This window comes from Ursus americanus, chromosome 14 (assembly GCF_024610735.1).
Source record: "Ursus americanus isolate L20-20 chromosome 14, mUrsAme1.1.p, whole genome shotgun sequence".
NCBI classification, from domain to species: domain Eukaryota; kingdom Metazoa; phylum Chordata; class Mammalia; order Carnivora; family Ursidae; genus Ursus; species Ursus americanus.
In genome coordinates, this window is record NC_142140.1 from 12282634 (window position 1) to 12310340 (window position 27707).

General features: G+C 47.2%; 1 protein-coding gene across 2 annotated transcripts; it reads right to left on the bottom strand.

The window, feature by feature from the left end:
- Positions 1-27707, bottom strand: EDEM1 (ER degradation enhancing alpha-mannosidase like protein 1). 2 transcript variants are annotated; one of them, XM_045808128.2, is made up of 12 exons: positions 27092-27704; positions 20857-20929; positions 17841-17944; positions 16398-16569; positions 15223-15406; positions 13304-13478; positions 11717-11837; positions 11074-11244; positions 9189-9262; positions 8242-8338; positions 6513-6716; positions 1-3993 (listed from the first exon to the last, which is right to left on the bottom strand). In XM_045808128.2, the coding sequence occupies exons 1-12, from the start codon at positions 27610-27612 to the stop codon at positions 3904-3906; spliced, it is 1986 nt and encodes a 661-aa protein (XP_045664084.1). In that variant the 5' UTR covers positions 27613-27704; the 3' UTR covers positions 1-3903. The 2 variants fall into 2 exon arrangements, with proteins under 2 accessions (XP_045664084.1, XP_087722965.1); XM_087866839.1 differs by lacking the exons at positions 1-3993; positions 9189-9262 and having other exon boundaries at positions 6579-6716; positions 27092-27707.

A 27707-nucleotide genomic window follows, 5' to 3' on the forward strand; every position in this document is an offset into this window, starting at 1 on the left:
TTCAAAAAAAAAAAGAATCTTTTAATAAAAATTACTCATAAAAATCCTAATAAATTTCAAAGAACAAGATATTTCTTAGTACATTTATAAAAGAACATTTGGTCCTTTTACAAAAAATCTCCCTCTTAATTTAAATACATTTCTTATTTACAGATTAAACATAAAATATCATCTATAGTTGCAAAGCATATTGCACATTACAGAGAGAGAAGCATGTGTATATCTCAACAGGTTTTCCCAGAGTTTCCAACTCCAGATTTTTTTGTAAAAACAGATTTACCTTTCTTGTGCATAATAAATAAAAATGCAGCTTGTGTTTTGCTATTTAAAACTAAAACAAAATACCTTTTAAAAATATTATTTCTCTGCCTCTCAGAAAGAGGGAAAGGGGGTATGAATTAGGAAGGTCCACAGGTACATTTTCCCGGATTCACATCCAAACTCCAGCAGGAACAGAACCCTGAGCCCTGCAAAACCTGGGGATACACAGCCCAGCCAGCCCACCTTCCCTCTTTCACAAGGGTCCCTGCCCTGCAGGGAAGAGGCACTAGAGACGGAGCTGGATGTCTGGGAATGGAAAAGGAAAGACCAAGATTTTCTTCAAAAGTCCCTGCTCAGGTACTCTAGTTAGAGCAATCATTCAGCCCTACCTTTTCACCAGCATTAAATTTGAAAGCATCAAGAGAAAGACCTCTGGAGCCCTCCAGAGAGAAGAAAAGGACGTCTGATGTTCAGTCCACAAGATCTGAAGCAAAGGATCACAGTTTGCAAACATTCGGTGAACTGAGCTAAGGAAATAGCTAAGAGGGTACTTTTCTTTGGTGGGGGAGGGGAGGGAAGGAGGCGGAGCCACGTTCAGGCCCTTGGATTGCACAAAGAGCCTCCTCTAAAATTCACCTGCACAGACACACCCTGATGCAGAAACACACAATGACTTTAGTGACATGTGCGTGCCCCCCCGATCCAGGACAACCTGGGAACCTGGGATTTGGAGGCACAGACAGAATTCGGGTACAAGAGCTGGAACGAACGGTAGGAAAAGATGTGAACATTGGAAGCTGGTTCTTCACAAAGGCCAGCACAGCTGGAAGCCAGCCAACACTTCGTCTGTCACCTCCCATTCCGGAAATGAGTTCCTCGGTCACATCACCGAAAGCAGCAAAGTCTGCCCTGTATGGACTGAGAACTCTGTGGTAGGAGATTGAGACGGCCCAGCCTAACTACAGGGCAGCTTTCTACGAGAGTTTTGCAAAACCGTATTCCTCGCGTCGACCAAAGCCGACTCCAGACGCTAGCTACACAGGGGAACTTGAGGATGGTGCAGGCTCACGGCTGTTCCAAAGGATGACCTCTGTTCAGAATCAGGCCAGGCCTGGGGCACAGCACTGAGCGAGGGAATCTCTTCGACACTCCCCTCCCTGGCCCTTCCCTATCTGATACCCTGCAACACAGAATGGAAGAAAACAGCAAAAGCCCTGCAAAATATAACACAGTTGTTGACATCCTGATTTCCAAAAAGAAAACAAGCTTTGAACTTGTCTCAAAGAACCTTCGTTTCATGACTGGCACTAGACAGTATTCTGCCTCCAGCCCCACAGATCACGGGCAGCATCAAACTTTAGACCGGCTAGTCTGGAAGCTCAACCACCAGGATTCGTCTGTAGTAACACCCTCACCCTCCGTCTCGCCAACTGGTACAAGTCAGTGCCCAGAAGTCAAGGGGGTTTGAGACTTCACACAAAACACATATCATGGCAGCCGGTGGCCCCTGGCGTGCGTCAGTGGCCCTGAGGCACAGGTCCCTTTCCTGAGCATGAGGGGGATGGAATGCCAGAGCGGGACACAGGTTAAGGGCCTGGATGAGAGGGTGGTGTTGCAATGCTACACATCGATGTTGCCCCAGAAGCTGGAGAGGGCACCCGGCAGGGCCACGAGAGACAGAACTGATGCCCAGAGGACAGACTTCCTTCCCTGACATGCCCCATCCCCCCAGACGGGACATTTATAGTCCTGCCTCGGTTTGCCTGGAGTAAAGGTAGGGGGACGCTGTGCCTGGGTGTACCTGCGTATGTCAAATGAACATTTTGATTTTACTGAGTCAACGAAAACTCCTAAAATATACAGTGTTCTCAAAGAAAATGTTCTATTCAGGAGATGAGACAAGGTCGATTAAGAGAATGCTTCCAAAATGAAGAGAAAAGGTAAAACAGAAGCTTTTGATTTTGTTTACTTTACAACAATCTGCATAGTAAATACTTAAAAGACAGAGGTCATGCATTTATTACTGAAAATCCCTTTTGCAAAAATCTCCAAGAACTGAATTCTGTATCTATTTAAAAAAAAAAAAACAGTAACACTGAAATTTCAAGAAGGAATAAAACTTCTCCCTTTGATTGGTATATGGAATGGCTCAGACCACACTTCTGGTTTTAAAAAAATGAACAGGAAATCATTTGAAGCGTGCAAGCAGACAGGTGAGCAACATGACAGGTAAGGTTGGAGGTTAAGAGACTCTACCAGGATGTACCAGGATGCATCTCAACCTCAGACGTTATACGGAAGCCAGGCTGAGGGTTCAAATCCACCTCTGCTCTGTAGGAGCATTCAGCCTAAGGTCAAAGAGAGATGCTTCTGTTCTGGCTAAGGAAACAATAACAAAGAAAGAAGGCAGTGTAGCACAACTTCCTCCTAAAGTCGGTTTGCTTAAAATACCAGGCTGAAAGGCAAGGACTGGCCAAGAATTTTCCAGACTCTTACTAATACTCATCCCTTCCCCTTTTTCACTGTGGTCCCACCCCGTGACAATACAAAACGAGGCCGCTAAAACCAGAGCAGCAGTGGCCCCAACCCAAATCCTGTAAGGCACTAAGCTAAAGCCCGCAGTACAGAGAAACGGCTCAGGGATGCCAGAGAGCCGTCTGACCATTTCTTTCTCCCTGACGAGAAACGGCTCAGGGATGCCAGAGAGCCGTCTGACCATTTCTTTCTCCCTGACGAGAAACGGCTCAGGGATGCCAGAGAGCCGTCTGACCATTTCTTTCTCCCTGACTTAGCTAATTGGCACTAGACACAGAAAACAAAAACAAAACAAAATTCTAACCCAAAACGGTCAGAATTGAGAATCCTTGGTTAGTAAATATGAGATAGATGGAAGCTCAGACATTCTTGGGTATTTTTCTCTCCCTAAAAGGCACCTGGTCCTGGAACTATGGGAGTTCTTCAGGTAAGGTCAAATTAAATGTAATATACCGTCCCAAAGATCTAGCTGTGTGACAACTTAAGAGACTGCCTTTTGAAATTCAGATAAAAGTTATTCATAAGCAATTAACTTGTAACATTGTGAAGATTATGTGGGGTGCAAATGAAAAACTGAATGATTTTCCTCCCTGTGATCCAAAATTGTGGGTGGAAGCAGAGCCAATTATCTAATGAGAGAGAGAAAGGATAACAAAATGCAATAAATAGGGACGAACTTCAGGCCCTTTGCACGGAAATGTCGTCCACAGTCCTCTAACAGAGAGGTAGCAGGTACTGCAGTCACGGCAAGTGCCAGGGGCAGGGACGCGCTTGTTGGATCCCAAAGTGGGAAGCTGCGAAGCCCCATCCAGAGATGCCCCATCCACACTGTGCTTATAAAGTCAGCATGTCCTAAGAAGCCAACTCCTACGTACCTTCTTACTTCAAATTATACCCTTAAGAAAAACGGGGCATTTTATTGAACAGAAGAGAAACACTAATGTATGCAAGAGTCTGCTAGATGTGTGTGAGGAGCTGGACAGAAATCCCTACACCATCACAGACGGCCAGACTTCCATCCTCTTCCGCTTCAGACTGGATCTCTGCACAGCGTGGGTCGGGCTGCTTCCATCCGGGTTCAGATGAGGCCCCACGGAGGAGAGCAGATCAAATCAAGCCAACCATCTGGTCAATCTGCCGCATGTAGATGCTCTTTAAGGGCAGGGAGTATCTCCTCTCGTCAGGAACACGATTGCACTAGAAAGGAAACAACAAAGAGGAAATATGTCAACTTTGCATTAAAAATCCAAGTATTGATTGCTCAGAGAATAAACGGGTTTCTCCACCTGGGCACTGCTGACACGTGGGGCCCTCTCGCGTACTGCAGGATGCTTACCAGCATCCCTGGTCTCTCCCGCTAGATGCCCCTCACCCCTACCCCCGAGTCATGACAACCCAGACTGTCTCCAGACATTGCTCGCTGTTCTCTGAGGAGCAAACCACCCCCAGTTGAGGATGACTAACATCATTTAATACCTTCACAGGGGAAGAAATGGAGACCAAGGAGGCTAAAAGACACCCACCCAAGGGCAGAGTGACCATGAGAAGCTCATCCCTTGCGTCCTTAACTTAATCCACCCAGAATTTCAGAAAACACCGTAGCTGTTTGGAAACACAGCTGGCCTTTGAACAATGCAGGGTTCAGAGCACTGACCCCAGTGCAGCTGAAAACCCACATGTAACCTTTGACTCCCTAAAAACTATTGACGGCCTGCGGCTGACCGGAAGCCCTGCTGGTAACTTAATCAGCAGATGCTACACTTCGTATTTTGTATGCTGCGTGTATTACACACGATAGTCTCACAATACAGGCAGCTAGAGAAAAGAAAATGCTATTAAGAAAGTCAAGGAAGAGAAAATACATTGACAGGACTGCAATGTACTTATCAAAAACATCCGCATGCAGTTCGGACCTGCATTGTTCAAGTGTCAACTGTACTGTGGCTTTTCCCAGCCACAGCTAAAACCTAAGTGCTTGACAGAGGTTTTTTTTTTTTTTTGTTAAGGAAAAGCCCCTTTCCCCCCTCAAAGGAGATGCGAATTTGAGAACCAAACACGTTTATCTGCCGACAGTTTCCACATACATTCATGACACACTCGCCTAGGAGGAAGCACGTTCCCACTGCTCTGTGCCACCACCGAACTCACTACCCCCTCCCCCACCCCGCATCCCCTGAGATCAAGGCCGCAGGTCCTTCAGCTCGTCCCAGCCGCTCCCCAGCCGCGCACTTGCAGGTGCCATCCCTGCTGCCCGAACAGCCCTTCCTGCGAAGCTCCTCCGCATCCCTCACGGATCTTCTGAAAGGAGACCTGGCCCTTATTTCCCCCGGCAGACTGACTCCTCCGACTCCTCCCTCCTCTGTGTTTCAGCAGCACTTCCTGCGGCGCCTTACTGACAAACACCGGGGAGGAGCCGGTCTCCCCACGAGCCCCCTCTGACGGACCCACATCGCCAGAGCCAGGCACAGGATCAGGTCTAAGACGAGTGTCTCCTTCCAGTCCACCTCCTGGCTCCAATGTGCGACCAGAAGCTCTCTGTGCCTCCCTTTCTCCACGTGTAAAATGGGAGGCCAACGGCACCTACCCTTGAGGGGCCGCAGTGAGACGTTAATGGGCAAGACCAGCTGGAAAAGGGGCCTGGGCTGTGGGAGGCGTTATACACGAATGCTGTTGTTACTATTTCCCTCCCCCCAGCTCTCCTCCTTCTCTTTCCTTCTCAATTGGGCTGTGTTTGCCTAGTCTACACCCCATGGCCTTCTGGAGATTTGGGGGACCAATCTCTGCTCTGGTCCGTCAACGTAGTTCACAGACTGATGGTAAAGACCTTCAATGAGACGCTGAAGGCCAAGTTCAGAAGCAGAGTCTGGGACCAAGGGGTGTCCCCGAACCAAGGCAGTTTGGAAGTAGGTGGCAGGCCTCTTGACAACAGAGGCTTTTTCTGAGCAGAGATGCGGCACCCAGGGCACGGTGGGATAACCCAGTTTGATATTTCAACTGATACGGGGTCTCCCACTTCCAAACCATTCTGACTCAAATCAGTACCACTACCTAGGACTCCTACCAGGAACTGCAGGACTGGTTTCCAAACCTTTCCCCGTGTTCATCAGGACGGTGGAGGCATGCTCAATGAAACCTTGCTTTAAACGAAACTGAGTTCCTCTGCACTTCCAAGAGCATTACATTAAAAATCACAATGACGCATGACTGCTCCTTCCCCCTCTCTGCTGGTGGGTGATTTGGCTGATCTCTTCCATTTGTCCTTCCAGATCCACTCTCTGCCCTTCCCCATTCTGCTCTGGCCCCAGAGGCCAACCTGATAGATTATACCAAAAGTCCCTGTGGCCTCTGACGTCTGGTGAGCATTGGCACTGAGAAGCTCCCACAGAGGAAAAGGCAGAAGGATGGTCAAGTGTTCACTCTGCTGGCTCCCTTCCTGCAAGGTCGCTGGAGTCAGCTCAGAACGAGGCTTCTGCCAGGAGCCCCCTGCCCCAGCACGCCTCTCTCCACCCAGGTTCCGGGGACCACGAGCCCCTGCAGCTAGGATGGACAGCAGCGCCAGTCCCAGGGGTCCCCACTGTCAACGGTCTTTTGTGAAACTCTTCCCCAGTGACCCAGTCTATGTGTGCCACCAATTTTCTGTCAGGGACTCTGGATGACAAGTTTGTATTATTTTCTCCTCCTCCACATGCCAACCACCCCTGGAGAAAGCAACTTACGTTGGAGCTGGAGTTGATGACTTTTAAGTCCGGTGATTTAGGCCTGTGCACAGACTTCCCCTCTTGGTCCTGCCCTCCCTCTTCAGAAAAGAATTCCTTCCAGGGTGATTCCCGAAGATGTTTATCCACAGATACAATGTGTCCCTCAGTTGTAAACATGTATTTGGTTCCGGATTTGTGGACTGGATTCTCCTCATCAAATAGCTAGTGGGAAAGGAAAAAGAAAGAAAAAAAAAAGATACAACTGGTAATTGTAGCACATTTGGAACAAACTCAGTTGAGTGTGTCCCAGACTACATGGGGAGCAGAATTTGCTGGGTCCTCGGGCTTTTCAGTGACAAATGGGTGAAAAGGTGGCTCCCAACTCTGGATGCAAATCAGAATCACCAGTTTTATTTAAACCCAAATGCCTGAATTTCCCCCATTCCATCCCACCCTGCTCGGACCCAAAGATTCAGAAATCCCAGGGCTGAGACCCGAACTTGCATAGTCTATAAAAGCTCTCTGGATGACCCCATTCACTCCCCTGACAGTTGTGGCACTAGAATTCTAGAACTAACCCCACCTCACATACACCTAGGCCCTCAACTAGAAAATGCCGGAAGGGAAGAAGCACACGCTCTATCCTTCACCATATCCCAGGGCCTGGCCATAGAGCCTGACCCCTGTGCCACCACCCGACTGACTCCTGTCAGAATACGGGCCGGGCTCTAAGGACAGAGGGCAGTGCCTTCCTTCCACAGGAGGCATGAGGCAGGAGCGTCCAGAAAGAACACCGAGCTGAATACAGGACAGGTCAGTGGGTGGAGAAGGCAGGTGTCCAGTAAATGTTAAATGAGTGAACATTTAGGACAGAAATCTCAGTGATAGAAGAAACCTTACAGTCACCTGAAGTATTGTACAGATGAGGAAAAACGAGACTTGGCACAACCTGTCTGTCTTTCCACAGCTAACAGAAGAATGGGGTAGGCCGAGGTTTTCTGGTCCCAGACCCTATGTTCCTTCCTCTAGAACAGCCTAGGAGGTCTCCTTTATTCGCTCTAGAACTCGCCCGCGACCACCCCAGGCACCAAGGGCTGCTGAACAGGATGCACGCAGGGCTCCTATCAGCCTGCAGAGGGCGGCCAGCCTGGCCCGGAGACATGCACTGAGAGGGAGGCCTAGGCCCCCGGGGGGACCTGACTGAGGCGTCAGCTCTGCCATGCAGCCACCCCGAAAACCCACACAAGTCACCTGACGTCAGCTTCCATAAGGGGAAGAATGAATGTTGACAATGATCCCTTAGAGGTTTCCTCCAGGTCCCGTGACTCTGTCTCTCTCCACACACCTGAGAACGTGTGTGTGGACAGAGAGCCAAACGGGCTGGGGTCTCAGCCAAACTCACACGCATCAAAAGACGTAAGGGCGGGAGACACTGCTCTCTTCCTCAGAGACGACCTCCCCGACCATCCCAACTCACGTGCGCAGGTCCTCTAGGAACCGTGACCAGCACTTCATACCGGCTGTAATCGGAAGTTCCTTTGTTTACTTGACGATGCCTCCCCCACAAGGTTAGAAACCACGGCAGATGACAGCAATACGCTCTTGTTTTGATAGCACTGGGTCCCCGGGCCAGCACACGCCCAGCACAGAGCCGTGCCCGGTGAATGTATGCTACATGGAAGACCGGATGAACGCATGCTCCGAGCATTAATAAACATTTCTTGGGTTAACCTTCTAACACACATACCAGATACAAGTATTTACAGGTCTCACTGAGAAAGAAGCTCTCCATCCGGTCCTCTTTGGATTTGTCTATGACGTGATGCAATGTCGCATACCCACACCTATAAAACAAGTTTCCAGTTAGTCCTGCCTCTGCTCCTTCCTACCTGCTTATTAATTTAAGAAGCGGAAATAGTCTCTTAACAGAATAATCAGCCAAATTATCAAATGCCATATGAAACACAAATTAGGTTAGGTTTAAGAACTATGTTTTTTGAGCCTAGATTATTTGCAAATTTATGAAAAAGTGGTGTGGCTGCTAAATCATCAGGTTAGTCATAGGGGGAAGAAGGTGGGACTGGTGGAGGGTACTTGCCAAGCACTTAACATGACACCAAGAAAATGACTGGCAACAAATTTAGGACTGATTGAAATTTTTTGTCCCAGTATCTGTAGAACTGACTTATCATTGGATAGCCTAAAATATTTTGTAAGAGAATACTTAAGATATACTGCTAAGTGAAAAAAGCAGGTCACGAAATTGAAATATAGTTTTTGTTAATATATACGTATATACACACGTTATATGTACAACTACATGAAAATGTTGGCTGTGGTTACCTACACATGGAGATTACAATGACAAGATTCTACCTCCACATCTTCTGTACTCCCTCAACTTGTTAGTACATGTATTATTTGTACAACTAGGAAAAATAAGTTATTTAAAAAGAACATACACAGTCTGCTGGAACCTTACAGAAAAAAAAGGTGAAAAAATAAAAAATAAAAAGCAATTCCCACTGTAATGGACTGGTCCTGCTACACAAGAAGTAAGCAATTTTCCTACAGGATTAACATTAATTGACCTGTTCTATAAATTAAAGTGCAAAATAATTCTATTTTCCCCGGAACAACTGAAAATAAATCAAAAGTGGCCAACGGAAAAAGGAAGGAACTTAGGAAACTAACTTGACTCTTGTGTACTTTTCCAGACTCTGCAGAATATCCATTCCTACATGGAGGTAGAAGGGATTCTTGGTTGCCTAGAGAGAACATGAGAGAACGTGATCCGGCGAGGGCCTGGGAAACAAGCCATCAACAAGTATCATGGTGACTGCAGCAATCTCCCGAGAGGCGAGTCACTGGCCAAAGGCAGGCACAGCGCCCAGCTCACGTTACCTTGAAGGGTCACACGTGTCAAAGAACTAAGGTGTTCTGCTGGTTCACGTCAAAGTACATCTACAGTCTGTTTAACCGCAACGTCGGCTGAGACAATCCGCTCCAGGGCAGAACGATGCCCTGCTCTGGCTCTCCCGGTCCCCATCATGATCAGAAATGAAAGAATGCCTTGTTGATGGTACCGTATGTGAGCCCAAATCTAGTTTCCCTCTTGCCTCCAAACTCTCAAACTTAAGATGCAGGCCCAAGGACGCAGGACTTTGCCCCCATTCCACTTACAGCATTCTGAGGAAAAGCTAAGAGGAACAAGAAGACTTTCACACAGGAGGCCCCCACACTTTCCTCTCGAGCCGCCCTACGAACTCAGTCCTGAGGGTTGCTTACTCTGCTGTCACATGCTCTTTCACGGCTTCACTAGGAAACCAATTCTCTGAGAAGATGAGACCTGTACCCCACACACAGTGTAAGAGCTGGGGCTCATCTTGAATCCACGCCTAGTGCCCGCCTGCAGCGGCAAATGCAAACTACCGTGGCTGAGGGCAGCGGTCTGTGTGGGAAGAGGGCACAGGGAGAGGCCTCAGAAGGCGGAGCCAGGAAGCTGAAGGGTTCTCTGACTTCGAAGAAAAGAGTCAACGGGAGGAAGAAGCTGAAAACAGGAAAGAAGAAGTGACGAGAAATGAAGAGGTATAAACCCAAAGGCAACAGACCGAAGCTTAAGAGGAGAACTTGGGCAGCACCAGGCACAGCATCCTCGGGGCGCACGGAGCCGGGCTGACCACCCAGCTCAGAGAAGCAAACTCGGAGGCTATCCGTGCCCTCCTCTGAGAGGTTATCTAGATCTCATGAACTCTCTCTTTCATGTGAGGCCTAGGACCAGTTTCATAGGATTTCTCCCTTTTTCGTCTAGAAGCAAATGGCACGATTCAGCATTAATTTTTTCTTCAATAAATCCAAACCACAGTACTAATCCTACTACCAGAACTCAAAAATGTGCGGGCTTGCCCCTGCAGGCGTTTGTCCCCGGTCGGCTGAGGTGCACTGCAGGCTGGCTTTGCAGAAAGCTGCTGTATCTGTGAATGGATGCAGACTCTCCGTGTGTATAGATGGACGGTACGCTCAGAGGTATAAATACCTGCCTTCGACTGCGGGGGAGACTTCACAGCTAAAGTGACAATCCCTCTGGCATGAAATTTCATGGAAAAACGAACACTATACTTTTTTTTAACTATTAAACAAAAATAGACATTCAGATGAATCCCAGATGATTTCCTTTATCCAGAAAAAGAATTCCTTTGGTCTGAATAATGATTACACAGACCAGGGTCTCACAGTGCATGAGTACAGAACTGTATCTCAAAAAAGAGTTCTTTGGCCAAATAAATCTGGAAAACACAGAGTATTAAGTCCTCTTTCATGTATAAGGATGTGAGAGAAAAGCCCTATGGTACAGGCTCAATGGGCTTTGCGGAAGGTTAGGTTCAACAGCTCCGTGTGGGACCGCAGACGCCTTCTCTGTCCTGTAGAACCAGGAATCCCACTCGATATCAAGCCTACGGTTAGGCGGCAACCGTATCGGAGTCACAAAGAAACAGCACAGTTCTACACCAATCAGCCACTGTCTGCTAAAAACCACCTGCTACAGGCCCTGCTAGCGCTGAAACACAGAGTCTAGTACCTGGTAGAGGAGATACGTAGACTCCACTAACTCCGGTCTCAGCGGGTAGAAGAGCACGTCGGGGGCCTGGAGCTGCCAGTTATACCTCTCAGGGAGGGCCCCGTAGCGTTTCCAGATGGCGTAGTAAAAGGCATGGAGGCAGATGGCATCTTCCACATCGCCTATCAGAACCTAAGGAGAAGACGCTTTTCTCAGAGTGGCAAGATGTGACACGCAGGCCCTGGGCGCTCCCTCTGCCCCCCACTTCTTATCTGACCTGGTTGGAGACAAAACCAACCCAAAAGTAGCAACTCAGGGGAAAGGGTGCCCTCCCTAACAGACTGTCAATGCCAAACTGATGTGAACTGCATAGGGCAAGATGTTAACTGTACTTAGGAGCAAAGAATAAACAACTGAGAGACAGATGACCCAAAAATCACGTACGGTCACTCTCCAGCCATGGTTTTACACTTACTTAGTATGGCTCTGTTCCAGATCCTGACGACTAATCTCACAAACAGAATAATCAAGACATATTGTGCTACTAATCTCCCAAATCCGGACGAGCCCGAGAATGCTCTGGTGTCACAAAAAGAAAAGAGAACACACAGAAACCCGTGGTGGTAATGGCCACGTCTTCTCGGCAAACGCGGTGGCTACCTACCTGCAGTCCAGGGAAGAAGGCCTGCAGCGAGTCAATCCAAGTGTTCATCAGCTGCCCGCTGAACATGTTCACGTTCACGTACAGCGGCGGGTCTCCTTCTCCTTCGTTACAGGCTTCCCGGCTGGCGGGCCAAGCAGAGCAGGCAACGGTGAGAAGGCTCGCTGACGGCCCTCCAGCCCTCCTCCTCCCGCAGCCGCGGGTGGTTTCACTTCAATGGCATCAACATTAACGTTTTCTCCTAACTCGTTCTTTCAAACCTCTACCTGTGGATACCAGACTCTAGCGTCAGGTAACATCTACCGTGGAATAAAAGCTCTGAACTTAGCCATTGTAACTTATCAGGGACTTCACTGTATTTTGCAGAAAGCACTTGGACTTTCTGGCTTACGAGTACTGCCACGTAATAAGGTATCTAGCGTGGGTCTTTGTTGGTTTTGACCTGAGTGGAAAAGAGTCTCTTCTCTAATAAGGTCCTACACCAGGGGCCTGAAGGAACGCATCAGAGCAAGATGCTCAGGGATTACTACTCAATTTAGGTTGGGACTTTAAAAAGCAAAAATGACTGAACTCTGGCCAAACGGCCTCTTACTAAAACACAGCACTCACATAAGGGGTTCCTACAACAGCTAACGTAATGGGTCCAAGAAAATCTCAACATGCAGAAACTCAGTACCTATCACCTGCACTGGACACTTAACCTACAAAGGCAGACAAAGACCTAAGGAAGTGAGGCGACCTCGGGGTAGAAGCCACTGTCACTCTGAATGGCACTTCTCTCCTGCCCTCCTGACGGAACACTGGGTAGCAAATAATGCTGTTTTAAACAACAGAGGGGGAAATGTGGTAATTGTCCTTTCTCTCATTAGGTATAAAGACCAATCCGAACAATTCATCAGTAATGGTCCGAATTACAGCTCTGTCTGCTATTAAAGCAACAGCGAAACACAGGCACGTGTCACTCCTTGCGGCAGCCAGTCTCCACCATGGCCCCCCAAGATCCCTGACTCCTGGCAGTCACAGAGGGTGGGCCTTGTACAGCCCTCTCCCACACTGTACCAGGTTTGGTCTGCGGGGTCTACAGAGCAGGGCAGCAGGGCTGGTTTGTCATTCCAAACGTAGGTCACAAAAGCACACCTCTGACCTCTCTTTCTACCTCTGTCAGATCACTCACTCTGGGGGAAGCCGGCTGCCATCACCTGCCTACAAAGAGGTCCACGTGGCGAGCAACTGAAGCCTGCCAACCACCACAGGAGTGAGCCTAGAGGTGGGTCCTCCGGCCCTGACCCACCCTTGACACGGCTGTAGTCCCTGCCAGTAGCCTGGTGACAACCTTGCGAGACCCTGGGTGCGCTCAGCAGCTCTTGGCTTCCTGACCCTCAGGAACTGTGTGACATAATGTTTGCCGTGTAAGCCACTAAGTGCTGGGGTAATTTGCGACGCCACAGCAGAAGGCTAATACAGCTCTTCACCCCAAATGCCTGCCCAGCAACCAGGAAGCGGGAAGATGACTGCGGAGACCACAAGACGCTGTGGAGTCAGGTGGAGAACACACCCTGGCTGTTCTACAGGGCAAGGGAGGAGACACACCCTCTTCTTAAGTAGTTCTGAATACTCCGGTACGCAGCATTAAACATCTCGAGGTCTTCCTTTTCTCCAAAGAGAATGTAAGATTTCAAGAGGTATTCATAGAAGGAGTCCAGGCCAGCGCCCAAGCCGCTCTGCTTTCCAACCCAGCGGCCCGTCTGAATGTTCACCACGTTGCCTGCAAAAACAGATAAAGCCCGTCAGGCCCCAGGTATCTGGAGACGGCTCCTCCTCCAGGGTGCCCTCCTACTCTGGCCCCACCACTCTCCCGCACCCTCAGCCTTGGCAGAAAAGAAGGAATGAACGCTTCGCCCTCACATTTTTATCAGTCCCATCAGCGGCACAGCCAGCCAGGAAATCTTTCTCAATATACGGTGTTTAAACAGTGGGACAAAACTGGGGAAAACACTTCAGGCAAGAGAAAAGTAAATTTGTCATTTTGCCTTTCCAGATTAAGTGCATTTCAAACGCCAAAGGAGTGTTCAAATCTTTGACTCGGTAATGCCATTCCTAGGAATTTATCCTTTGTGAAAAAAAAATGTTTTTAAGAACAAGTATTGTGTTGTTCATCAAGAATTATGAACTCTATGATTTATATTACCTGTAAAATGAGGGGGGAAAAGAAAAAACAGAAATATTCCAAGTGTCCCACAGTGGAAGAGTTAAAGGACTCTATGTAGATTTTAAAGACAGTAGCTATGAAAGCAAGATAACAACCTGAACAACCTGAACTGCCAAATGTAAAAATGTCATGGTGACACTGGCAAACCATTTGGTGGTGGGGTGGCGATCTGGGCAACTTGTTTATTTCTACCATTGTTGCCAAACACAACAAATATGTAAATAAACTTAAAAACTTAAGGAATAATCAAAAATCACTTGTAGGGCACCTGGCTGGCTCAGTCAGAGGAGCACGCAACTCTTGATCTCAGGGTCGAGAGTTCGAGCCTCACACTTGGCATAGAGATTACTTAAAAAAAAAAAAGTCATTTTTAAAAAGGCAGCGCTCTTGCAATGAAGCTCTATGGCCCTCCAACAACTAATCAAGGTACTTCTTGATGACAAAATAAATTTTTCTGGGGCGCCTGGGTGGCTCAGTCGGTTAAGCATCTGCCTTTGGCTCAGGTCATGATCCCAGGGTCCTGGAATCGAGCCCCACATTGGGCTCCCTGCTCAGTGGGGAGCCTGCTTCTCCCTCTCCCTCTGCCCCTCCCCCCTGCTTGTGCTCTCACTCTCTCTCGAATGAATAAATTTTTAAAATTTTTAAAAATTTTTCTCAGTGTAAAACCCCTTAAAACTAGTATTTTGAATTAGCAAAAACTAGTAATTACTGGAGATGAATGATGAGTACACAGGGATTCATTATTCATTATACTTTCTTCCTACTTTTGTAGGTTTGAAATGTTCCATAATAAAAATTTTTTAAATAACATCTTGACCAAATATTTTCGAGAGGGAAAAAAAAGAACCCACCTAATGTAGGTTTAATCTGGCCTTTCAACCTACTACCACATGCCTAGATTTTTTAAAGGAGAAAGCTACTCCACCAGTAACTCCAAATGCCTATATTTAGAGCCTTATGCTGAAACAATACAATCTGCCTCAGAGGCAGTTCTTTTTATAACATTTCCATTAATAATTATTTTCAAGTGGAATATGCTAAGGGATTCAAATCAGAAGGGAACCCTCAAACAGCAAAAGCATTCTTCTTTCCCATCAAACCTTACAGCCTCACTCAAAGCAGAAAGTCCCACAGAGAAACTGGACATGGCAGACACGAAGGGCCATTCTCTCTGAGGTGTCCACTGTCAGTTCGGTGGTAGAGACAGAAGGAGTGGACAGTGAGGAGAGCCCCAGAGAAGAGGAAAGGAAAGGGGGCCACATGTACCCAGTCCCAACGGCCTGAGAAGGTGCCACCACACCTAATAATCCTGTGTCATTGCTCCGCAGGTTCCAAAGGGCTTTCACAGCACGTCTGGCCACCCACTCAAATGTAGAATCCCCCAGGAGTCGGCTCAGAATCCCAAATTCCACCAGGAGGGAACCGGCGCCCGCTGTGCAAGTCTCATTATTGCTGTCAGGGGGGACGCCTGTCTTTAGATTCACCTGGGGACAGGAAGAGACAAAGGATTTGTGGCAAGACTTGTGAGGAACCCTCAGGGCTAGAAGGCCAGGTCACAGCCACTAGACTCAACTACTAAACCAAACTTACTGCAGTATGACGCAGCTCACCGCCTCCCATGTCACACCTGAGACAGGGGAGTTAAGCTTCGAAGACACAAACAAGACAATCAGAACACCACGGCCTTGTTTTAATAAGAGCAAGTCTTAGGGGAATGGTTACAATGCTATGCACTAATCCACGTCTTTCCATAACCGGGCTTTGGCATTAGAAACAAAGGCCAGCTGTGGGATCCCTTATCAATTTTAAGTGAGCTACTAGGAACTCACCCCTGCTCAGTGAACAGAAATCACAAACCGGCAGACAAGGGAGACACTGGAAGAATGTGACAGCCTGTTTCATCACTGAGGCTCCGTGGGCTGGCAATTCTCTTCTGGTTACCTAAAAGGCTGACTCAATTCCCAAGGGAGTTCTGAGCTCAGCAAATTGGGTGCCACAAAGATATAATCGCATTCCAAATCTTGCATTTAAATCAGCAGCTCACTGGCTGGGCTGGGCAGGCTTTTATTTGAAAGATCCAGGTGAAGCACTCCCAAGAACATTCGCCAGGACCCTACAGTGCACACATGAGGGTCTCTGGGGAAACGTACTCGAGTCAGAAATAAAGACAAATTCCCCATGCTGTTTTGTGGCAGGGGACATAACTCTCACACGCAGAAGAACTTCAGAATACTGAGTACAGGAACATAAGTTCCTTAAGGGGAAGAATCACGTATGTCAACCGTATGCCTAGTATGCAGTAGGTGCTCGGTAAATGCTGACTGAATTAAAAACATTTACATCACATTTAGGGACAAATTCTCTCAAGGACACAGCTTTCCTCTTTCACATCACTTCTCTCCTCCCCCCAAATATATCAATCAAAAAAGAGTTTTAATTCAGGAAGATGCTGAAACGTCCAACTACTCTACATACCCGAGGATAGGGGATCCCTGTCTTGGTGTTTTCAAAGGCCGGCAGGAGCCGCACGGCCAGGTCATGAGCCATGTGCAACAATTCGTTATCATAATCCTTAATTGTCATGTCACCAAAGGGCTGCTTGGAGTCAGTTATTATTCTGTGGGCAGAAAGGAGGCTTCCTAGGACCCTAAAAGACAGGATGACAAGAAGAACACAAAAACAATACAATCACGTGGCTTGTCAATGCGCACAATCCAGTTCAGACTGAAAGCAGCAGCCTCAAACCCCTTGAACTCAGAGCTGCCTGGAATCCCAGGGACTGACCTTAATGGCTTCTTGAAGTTCTTTCCAGCCCTGATAAATGACCGATTCTTAATTACCCACATTACTGGGTAATGGGGGGACAGAGAACCATTCACCTGAGGCCACCAAGAATAATCTCACTTAAAGTAATAACTAATGGCCAGCAGTCTCAATCATCTCATCTGAAGGGAGGGTACCAGCCATTCTCAGAATAAACATTACCTTTCAGTATTAATAAAGGACTCGGTTTCTCTCATATGGGGAAAACACTTAACCATATGGGAAACAGGAGAGGGCAAGACAGCAAATACTAAGTAGCTCTCCTAGTTCAGGCTGCCAAAGTGCTGAGAAATTCTCCACCTTCTGGTGAGGAGGCAAGGTGAGGAAGAGGAGGAAAAGACCCGCTCAGAGGCAGACGGCCACCAGCTCAGGCTCAGGTCTATGTCCCTACAGAGCCAGGAATCCTGCATCACCCCAATGATCTCAAGCTGATCGTGATGTTTGCTGGTACGATTGTTGTTTGAAGTTATGTTTTCATAACTTTCATTTTAAATAAATGACACATCTGAAATGCTATGTAGTAACACAGTTTTCAAAAAGTTTAAGTAGTAAAATAGTCACAATACATCAGCCTAGAGATGAAAGATACAAAACTGAGTATGGAACATACGCCCAACTACCTTGGTGGGGGGAGGGGGGGCAGCGGGCACGGGGTGGGGGGTGGGGAGAGAAGTTAGAGTGGCCCATGAGAGGGAAATACACCCAAATGGTAAGCAGTGGTCCTCTGTGGGTGGTAGGTAAGATGGGAAACTTTCATTTCCTTCAGAAATGTTGTAGGGGTTTTCCTAGGACACAGTGAAGGAAGGAAATGAGACCAGACACCAAGTGACAGTGAAAATCTGCATTAAAAGGACATCCGTCTCCCACCTACATTAAAGCTTAAGTGAGTCTTTCTTTTCAGACCCCAATGTAATTACTTTGAAATGTCAATTGTTCCACTGATGATGAAGCCCAAAAGGGAGAGGAAGAACGACACGGCGCCCATAAGGTCCCCGGTGGACTCTCTACCTGGATCTCGCAGCAGGGAGAGCCTCAGGAATTTTGCTGCTCACACCCAGAAAAGAAGCCTTCCATCCATTTCATGTACTATTTTACCTTATCGTGGCCTCAAAGACTTGGACGGTGGAATCTTTGTCAAATGAAACTGTGTCGATCACTAACTTGACTGCTTTCTGGAACTCAGACGAATTTCCCATTATCTTTAAAAAGAGGAACACAAACCCTTAAAACAGCTTGAAATGACACGGAGGGGCCACTTCATCTAAATGTCTGTCCGCGGTTTTGCCACCCATGGAAGGAGCGTAAACACAATACGTAGAAACACAGTTATCTCTTAGAATATATTCCAGGACAGAAGGCAAGCCCATTTCCCGCAACTCAAGAATCCTATCTCCTAATGGTCAAACTGTGAAATAATTCCTCATGAACCATTAGTACCCCTCACCTTCCCACTAGACTCTCCCTCAAACTTCGTCTGATTTAGCATGCAAGGCGCTAGAGTTCCTAAAACTCTTGAAATGAGTAAAAATAAATCCAAAAACCGAAGAAACAAAAATATAACTTCCCCTATGCTCTTCAAATAAATCGACAGCTTGGGTGCTTGGCTCCCAGGAGACCGAAACATCTGGAAAGTGGACTTGTTGCTGCTTATCCAGATGTCCAAACACTTTAAGAAATAGCAGCATTATCTTTTGGAGCACAGCATAAACCCAGAGGCACTCGAAACAAACAAAACATACAAATAATCTGCTCCGTGTCCTTTTTAAAGAGTGATCTAAAATTACGATTCCTATTTTGGGTGCCTGAATATGATCTCATGCTAAGCCACTCTCTCCTATATGAAGTGCAAATTGGGAATAAAATTTTACAGATTAACTCAACCAAAATGCTTTCATTCTGTTCGAAAATTTAGGACAATCCTGGGACTTTAAGGACATCATAATGATACACACACAAAGGAAAAACAAATAATTTCATCCAGACACTATTTCTTTCAAGCGTGCCTGAATTCCTAGTATTTATTGGGCTAGCACATCTTTTTATCTCCCTCTTTGTTGTTATTATGCCATAAACACCCAGAGCAAGTACAGACGTTTCTTTCCTGGCCTTTAGTTCTTTCTTTTTAAAAGATTATGCAATAATGCTACACGTTGCAGCCAATGGTCAGGGGACTGTTATCTTCCGAGTGTTTCTACAGCACATCTGTTAGAGCCTGTTTAAAACGTTAGCAAGAGAACAAGAAAACCTCAGCTGAAGTAACACCTGAAAAATAAGCCCGAAGTGCTAGCACAGTGAAGACCGGATATTCTACAATGAAAAACCACACAAGTGGCTTTGTTTCCTTACAGATGCTCACCAGTGACAATATCTGTTAGCAGCTGCAGAGGCTGATATGATCTCAGATCGAGTGGAGGATGGTGAAGGAAGCCAGCAACTTTCAATTACATAGTCCGATTTACCGTTTTAGTCACACAGCTACAGAGTAAGCAGGCTGTGAAATCATTTGCTCAGGCTTAAGAAAACCTGGACTGGACAAAGGAGTTAAATCGGGTTCTTTACTGCAGGACTTCTCAGAGCCTTTGAAATGCTGGCATACATTGTAGCTCTCCAATAATGGGACAGCCATGCAGAAATTCTCAAGGCTCACTTGGAAATGGAATTCCTCTTTTGGGGAATATACCCTTGGAAACAGTGTTGGGAAATGCTGAATTTGGAGAAGTTCATTTTTTCAACACATATTTGCAGTCCTACTATGTATCAGACACCATTAGGTGGAGAGTACAGTGAATAATACAGATGAGGTCTCTGTACTTAATGAGCATGGCAGAGGGATAAAAAGACACAATGAGGGCCAAAAAAGAGAGGTCAGGGACGAGAGGCACTCCTTCATAAGGTACGTGAGTTTTGGGAGACCCTCCAAGCAACACCTACAAGGCTGAGTCAGCCTCCGGTATCTTCAACAAGATAACTCTAATTAGGCTGAGCAGACTTGTCCCGGCACATTGTGATCGCCGAGGATGGATGACTGAAGCGGAGCAGCAAAAAGCCCAGAAGGAGAAACTGGGCCACTAACATGCTGTGCAACCACAGGCTGGCAGAATGAAAGCCCAGAGGCCCCGCAGACCCTGGGCCCAGGAGGGCACAGAGACCGCTCGAGCTCCTCCCAAGTCCTAGCGAGTCTCCCGCCAGCGAGCTCCTGGGCAGCTGTAATACTAACTTAGCTAGCATTACCCACTTCCAACCCCTGACAGCTTTAAACTCTTCTCAGGGAAGTTAAAACAGACAAGACTACATTAGTAAATGCAGGATTTGGGCTCGAAGACGGGAAGAATTCTCTAATGGTAAAGGCGTGCTGGACAATGAAGCGGAGCAAAGAGGTTTGCGACAGCTTCACGAAGGAGGATTTAACATGCTACGCTGAAGTACAGTCCCGTGGAAGCAAAGCGCCGAGAGGCAGACCGCGCACACGGCCCGCACGGAGTGATGGCAAGTACCAAGCCAGCGGCGTCCTGCTTGCAGCGAGCGTCTTCCTATCTGCTCAGGCGTCTCCAGCTCCCGGACTCCACGAGGAAACCATGGGATGTTGGGGGAAAAGGCAGCGCCCATATTGGCAGCCTCGGTGTGGACAAGACACGGAGCGGCACGCAGAGAAGAGCGTTTCTAGAGAAGGTCTTGCGCAGGGGCCCGGGGCCAGGGCTCAGGACACACTCCCGGGGAGCAAGCAGCCAGATGCTACTTCAGGGGCCCACTGACCCGGAGCTTGTCTTTACTTCTCAAATCTTAACTACAGTAACTGTCAACTTGAATGGAATGCTCTATTGATTCCTTTATCGAATAAAATAGTGGGAAACTGGAAGAAAAATAGGTTCCCCCAAAACAATCATTTCTTCTCCATTTTTTTTTTTTAGGGGAATCACATTTCCACTCCTTTAACCTTGAATGCCTTTCTCACCCTCAGCATTAAGGTCATTAAAATAAACAATGGCTATCAAAGCTATGAATACATTTTGAGTATCAGGTTTCCTGGAATTCCCATCCCTGGTAGAAACTAGAGATAATCAATCCCGAAATATCTTAATTAATGAAAAAAATAATAAGGCTAAACACTTACCGCAAGTGTATCCAATGCATCAACAAGAGTCAATGAATAATTCCCTAGGACATCATTGATGTTCAGATTTGAACTGAAAAAGAAATAAAATTAAAATTAAAGAAAGGTACTTTATTTTAAAAGAAAAAAGGGACAATAACACTAAACACCCATCAGAAACTGAAACTGTTGGCAACTCTCACTGATTCAGGGACCATTATAGGTGAGTCAGTTTGGCAGTGGTCTTTCTGTCTCATAAGTGACTATTTCTAGAGTGTTTGCAAGTGGACTCAAGTCACACAACAACAGAGACACACCAATCACACTACTGTGGGAAGAACATGCAACAGGAAGTCCAGAGGTGGTGAACCAGAGTCGTGTGCCCTCTCTGAGGTACAGTTTTATCACCACAAATCAAGCTCTCTGGCCAGCTTCAAAGAGCTCTGATTTCAAAAACATTAGGAATGGAAAAAGAAAGACCCTGTCGTGTGACCTGCCCATGACTCTTCATTTTTTTTTTTAAGATTTTATTTATTTGTTTGAGAGAGAGAGAGAGAGAGAGAGCGCACAAGCAGGGAGAGAGGGCCAGAGGGAGAGGGAGAAGCAGGCTCCCTGCTAAGCAGGACTCGATCCCAGGACCCTGAGATCATGACCTGAGCTGAAGGCAGATGCTTAACCAACTGGGCCATCCAGATGCCCACCCCCATGACCCTTTAATACAGAACTCAGCCGCTCCAGCAGGTTACCCACAAAAAGAAGCAAATACCTTCCATGACAGCCTGATTACCACTCAGCTGTGCTTTGGTTGGGGAATAAATTAACCTCTTGATCTCATTTTCTCATTCACATCTCAATGAAAGAATCCCATCACCTCCACCAACTCTGAGGAGCTGAGCCAAGGCAGGACTTCTCTGCGCTGGAGCTGCACCCACGTTTCTGCCCATACCTCCTGTCTCCACAATCAACACCGATTTCCCTTTCTGAAGCAATCTTAAGACACCGACTTCAGGCCTGCAGTGAGGGTAAAGCTCCCAGTCACTCAGAAGTAAGGAGAGAAGTAGGATACCTGCTTACTTTCACTAAAGACCAAAGTCAAAAAGCCCTGGCTTTATCTTTGACAGCAGATTCACTGAAATTATGGCATCTTCCAGCACATCCCCAGACCACTGTGGCTAGTCCTTCAGTCACTTGAATGGGACTGGTCTCGCTTCCCTGTTCTGGATGGCCTGCTCTGCTCTCTGAAAGCGTCCCCCCGCAATGTGCCTGGGTTGGGTGAATGGCCTTACATGACGCAGGCAAACAGAACTTCAACATGTCACAGCTGATCTTACCTGAGGCTTCCTTCCTGTTGCTTTGTTGTGTGCTGTGTTACCCCACTAAATCTAGGACAAAGAATTAAGAGGTAACTTTTACATACATTGTTTCAAACAGGCTACATAGAAGGGGCTATCTGGGAACCAGGTTATCTCGCCCCTCACAAACCATGAGGCCAGCACACTGCACAGCTCAAACACAGCACCTGCTTCTTCGATCTGTAGATTCTTTCTAAATAAAGTTATATAATTGCAAAAGGTCCTCTAGCCGAGAGCTGTGGGTTAAAATAAGCACTTCAAGGGCACTGCCAGCCAGAAAGGATACAGGAAATGCAGAAAGTTGGAGGAGAAGGTCAGAGTAGACAGGGAGATCCTTGTGCTCAATTCTGCCAACTCCAGAATATTCTGTTGGGTTTAAATATTTAACTGCATTGCTCTGTGGCTCAGAAACAGAGTGGGTTCCCAGGACCCACCTCATTAGAAAATGGCTCCCTTGGGAGGCCTGGGTGGCTCAGTCGGTTAAGCATCTGCCTTTCGCTTGGGTCATGACCCCAGGGTCCTGGGATCGAGCCCCACATTGGGATCCCTGCTCAGTAGAGCCTGCTTCTCCCTCTCCCTCTGCCTGCTGCTCCCTCTGCTTGTGCTCTCTCTCTGTCAAATAAATAAATAAAATCTTAAAAAAAAAAAAATGAAAAGAAAGAAAATGGCAACCTCACCACTTAGCAACACCCCAACTGCCCTCTCCTGAGCTGTACCCTCGTCTGGGCCAAGGTCACCCACTCCACCTGCACAGGCCCGTGGAAGGTAGTACGAATTTTGACTGCTAAACTGCTTCACATGTTTTATAGTACTTTTCCTTTTAGGCCATCACTAAAAAGGACACAACTTTACAATACCTCTCAATACAGTGCCCAAGCAGTTACTCACAATGAACAGTTATAAGCAACGCTGCGGTAAAAAAATAAAAATTTGGAATAACTGGGTGGGTTCCTTCTCTTCACTAAGACCAATCACCTGAAAAATCTAAGGTGTGCATTAAAACACTTTTAACTATTTCCTACCAAGTAATTGCTATACACTCTTTCAAAATGTGCCAAAATAGAAGAAAAGAAAAAGGGGTGTGAAGTGGAACGTAGATTCCATAAAACCCTCTTGGCCTAACAGCACCATACTACTGTGATTCCATTTACACCAGCTCACGATGTAGGTATAAGACTGTGGCCTTGTTCTTTGTAGATATTCTTGATCGATGGCCAGCCTGACTTATCTGCTAAGTGCCTCAAGCCAAGAACTAAATCTTCTAGTACGGGGCTAGGCTCCCAAGTACACATCTTTTCACATCACCAGCTGGCTGAACCACGATGACCCAGAATTAAACTCTCCACTTAATTTACCACGTGTGACTGTTCATGACATTCACCCCAGTGTGAATTTGTAAGGTTATCACCCCAAAACAGAGCTGGAAAAAACTACAACCTTTGACAGACAATTTTTGATTATGTAACTAACAAAATCAAACATACAGTAAAAAAAAAAAAAGTCTCCCACATATATTTAACCTGTACCAGCTGTTCGGAAATCTACCTGCTGCTGGGTAGCACTGAGGTAATATAGGAAACAGTCTCTGTGCCAAGGGATTGACAATCTGGAGAGACAAGACAAAGGGAAAGGAAGGTGAACACACAACAGCACTCAATTCTCAAATGATGTTGAAATGTGGGAGAGCAGCTCAAACGGAAGAAACTGAAAGGAGAACCAAGTAAAGCAAGGAAAATTGTTTTCAAAAGTTCAATGGCATCGTAGAAAAAGACTTAGGTCTGACTGTGAAGTGAGACAGGACATTAGAAAGAAAGAAGAATGCACAGGAGGCCACCTTATACTAGCGGTGCCTCGGAACGGGTCGGTTTGGGGCCAGTATCAGTCGGGGTTGTTCACAGGTTTGCTTTTTTACTTGAACAGCAATATGGCCATGCAGGAAGCAAAGAAGGATCATGCGCCCAAGGCCTGAATTATCGTTATCATTCACAAGATGACAAGAAATAGAATATCCAAATTTATCTGAAGAAACTTTTGAATTCGGATCCTCCAACCCAAATTGGGGATATGAGAGTAACTGACTTTGCACAGTAATCTGTAGCTGGGCCAAAAGATTAGCTATTTTAAAGTGTTCAGGTTTCATTTACTTCACGTTAACTCCTCACCCTAACCTACAGTCAAACAAGACATGCAAGACAAGCCTCAAGTAAATGTGACTAAAAGGAAAAGAAACACAGATTGAGCACCCATATTTTGTTTCTGTACTTTCTACATACAATGGTTATGTCACTCTATATTTTAAATGCATCATTAGAATATGCTTGACAACTATCATTAGAATACATTTGATTTTTTTAAATCTGAAAAACTTTGGGGCACCTGGGTGGCTCAGTCGGTTAAGCATCTGCCTTCGGCTCAGTCATGATCTCGGGATCATGGGATGGACCCCTCATCGGGCTCCCTGCTCAGCTCCCTCTCCCTCTGTGCCCTCTCACTCTCACTCTTGCTGTCTCTCAAATAAATAAATAAAATCTTTACCCCCCACCAAAAAAAAAAAGATATTAAAGAAATAAAAGAAAATCTGAAAAGTTTTTATTGCAGGTTATCTATTTTGGGGATGTAAATGTATCCTATTGTTTCAGAGCCAGAATGACAAAGCTCTCGTTCTAAACGTTTCTTTGAAAATCCTAGTCTGAAAGGAATTAAGTTAAAGAAAGGAGAGTAAAAAAAAAAATTAGCCTTTCCACTCTTTGGAAGCAGCCAGTGTGAGGGTCTATTCAAAGCCACCATTACCCAGAGTTCTTTCACCTCCTCAAAGACACCAAAGGTTTATCAACCGAAAGGTTTATTAACCTCTGGGAACAACCCTTCCCAAATGGCATCTGCTCAATATTTCAAACTCCATCTTTCCAACAACAATACATCTGTCTCAAAGCAACCTGACTTCAGTTTACCCACACCGCCACTGTACAATCAAACCAAGACACTCATCAGCAGACTTCATCCTGAAACAAAGCCTATGCCACCTGGAACTACCACAGGGACCAGCAAGTTAATCAACTGCCACGTCACCTTGCTGGAGAAGGGCTCCAACTCTCCAAAGGGTTCCTAACGGTCTTTAAGAAAAGCATCAAAATGTCATCAACTCACTCTCCTGACCATCATATTCCAATTGAAAGCGTTATCACAAGTCCTCATTAAACTATTTTCCTTAGGTCCACACCATAAAAGGAAATCTGAGGAAAAAGTGAGAGAGAATAAGGGCACTTACTCAAAGTATCCTCTCCCTCCTTGTAATACCATGAGCATTAGTGAGAAAATACAAGATCCAAAATATGTACACACACTTTGGTTTCAACTATGTAAAATATGTGTAGGCATATGGGCAGGAGCTGCCAGGAAAAATAAATTAAAAATAACTGTCTGGTGGGGTTTTAGGCTTTTTTAGTTTTTTTCAAATTTTAATCTTTTTTTCCTCCAACAACAAACAACAAAAAATGAGATCCAAAGAAAATACATAGGTATAAAGTCTGGTACAGTTAAGGACTAACAATTAGCTCACTAATTTCCTAATATCTGGAAAGGCCCCAGTAATTTTTATCAAAACTTAAAAATTTTTCTCAAAAAAAAAAAAAAACTGAGATAGAAAATATTCATACCCATAAAGCCTGATACAGTGAAGCAAGAAAAATAACTCATCAGTTTCCTACAAATTTAAAAAGGCCCAGTCCTTTGAAACTAGCTTGGACTGTGCCCCTCGCTTCACTGAAACTCATGCTCCTCAAATTGTCATTTAGGATATGACTTTGTAGATAACCAAACCATTTCTTTAAATTCTTTAAACCCCTTTAGTATATGGGCTTCCTTTTCAGAACTTAAGGACTGGACTCTTCCTTTCACCAGGTGAAGGAAGATATATCCCTCAAAAGTCCAAAAGCACCCATAGGATGTGGGGCCAAGGCAATGGGCAGCCCATCTCCTCTACTCCCATCACCCAGAGGAAGGTAGTCACCTATCCGGTCTAACAGGGTCAGTGGCAAAGCACACCCATTCTCTCCAGCTGGAAGGTCCTTAGCTGGGTGTGCTGTCCTCCTGGACTCTGATGTCAACACCAGTGACCCTGGAAGCTTGGCCTCCACAGACAAGGCTGGTGGAAGGGGAGGACTGGCTGACCTTACTGGACAGTCCGGCCACCAGAGTGGAGGAATTTATGGGGCAGATAAAGGTGACAGTCAATTCAGCGGCCAAGGAATCAAACCCTGAGTATCAAGACCCCAAATCTTGGCCAGACAGCCAAGACAGAGTCTCTCCCTTTCCTGTAAGTTTCCTCAGCCTAAGAAGCAGTCCCCATAAATGAAGGAGAAAGGTTGGAGACCCGCTCTGCGTCACTATCACTGGCTGGCTTTGGAAAAGTCCTTTCCTGGAATCAACCCCTGAATTTTTATATGGTGATAAATCGGGGGGGGGGGGATGAGAGACTGTTTTGAAGCTCCGTTTACAAGGGATTTCATTTTGATTATATATATGTTCATCTGGAGAGGGGTTATTGGAGATGAGAGTCTAAAGCCCCCGAAGCTCTCCCCTTGGTACCTGCTACCGTCCCTTCCAGTCTGAGCCTCAGTTTCCCCATCTGTAAAAGAGACTGCGCTGAACAGTTGTCCTGTAACTCAAGAGATTCCGGAAGAGGACAGCCACCGGCCCATCCACACCACCCCCCCAAGTCCAGGGGGACGCCCGGGGCGGGGGGCGGGCCAAGGCACTGGGCGGGCGGGTGTGGCCCCAGGCCCTTAAACGCCGCGGCAGCCCTTGGGGAATCCGGAGGTCAGAAGGCTGCACCCTGACCCGGAGGACGGAAGGAAGCGCGTGGGGCGCGCGGCTGGGGCGTCGGGCCAGCGCCGACTACTTACGGGTCCCCGCGGTCAGGCCCTCGGCCGCGGCAGTGGATGGGGTTGAGCTCGTCCTGGGGAAAGGCGTGCGCCATGTAGTTGTCGTAGCCGAAGACGAACATGCCCCGCGCCAGGTCGCGCATCTGGGCGCGCAGCTGCGGCGGGAAGGCGCCGCTGTAGCGCTTCTCGTACTCGTCCGGGCCGCGGCCCCGGCCGCCCAGCACGTAGCCCCAGTGGGCCGGGCCGCACACGCCCGGCTCCGGCCGCCGCGGAGCCCGCCGTCGTCCCGCCGCCGCAGCCCCAGGGAGCGGCGGCTGCATCCACGACGGCCCCGACGGCCCCCCGGGCGTCCCGGGCCGGCCCGCGGGCCCCAAGGCAGGAGACTCGGGGCCGTCGGGGGCCCTCAGGCGCTGGAAGCCGAAGCTGAGCGGAAAACGCTGGTAGAAGCCCATGCTGGGCCCCAGCCCGAAGACGAGCCACAGCACTCCATGGAGGCCAAGCCGGAGGAGCACCAGCCCCAGGACAAGCGCTCGCCATTGCATGGTCGCGCGGGCGCCGCGGGCATTATTTTAAAGCGCGGGGGACCTCCCCCGCGGACCACCGCACCCCGCACCCGCCCCGTAGCCCCGCTCACTTC

Coding starts and splice junctions, on each gene's coding strand:
- EDEM1 (XM_045808128.2), bottom strand. CDS start 27,612: ATGCAATGGCGAGCGCTTGTCCTGGGGCTGGTGCTCCTCCGGCTTGGC. Junction 20,930..27,091: donor GGGCCTGACCGCGGGGACCC/GTAAGTAGTCGG, acceptor TTTCTTTTTCAG/TTCAAATCTGAACATCAATG. Junction 11,838..13,303: donor CAGAACTACTTAAGAAGAGG/GTGTGTCTCCTC, acceptor TTGGCCCGCCAG/CCGGGAAGCCTGTAACGAAG.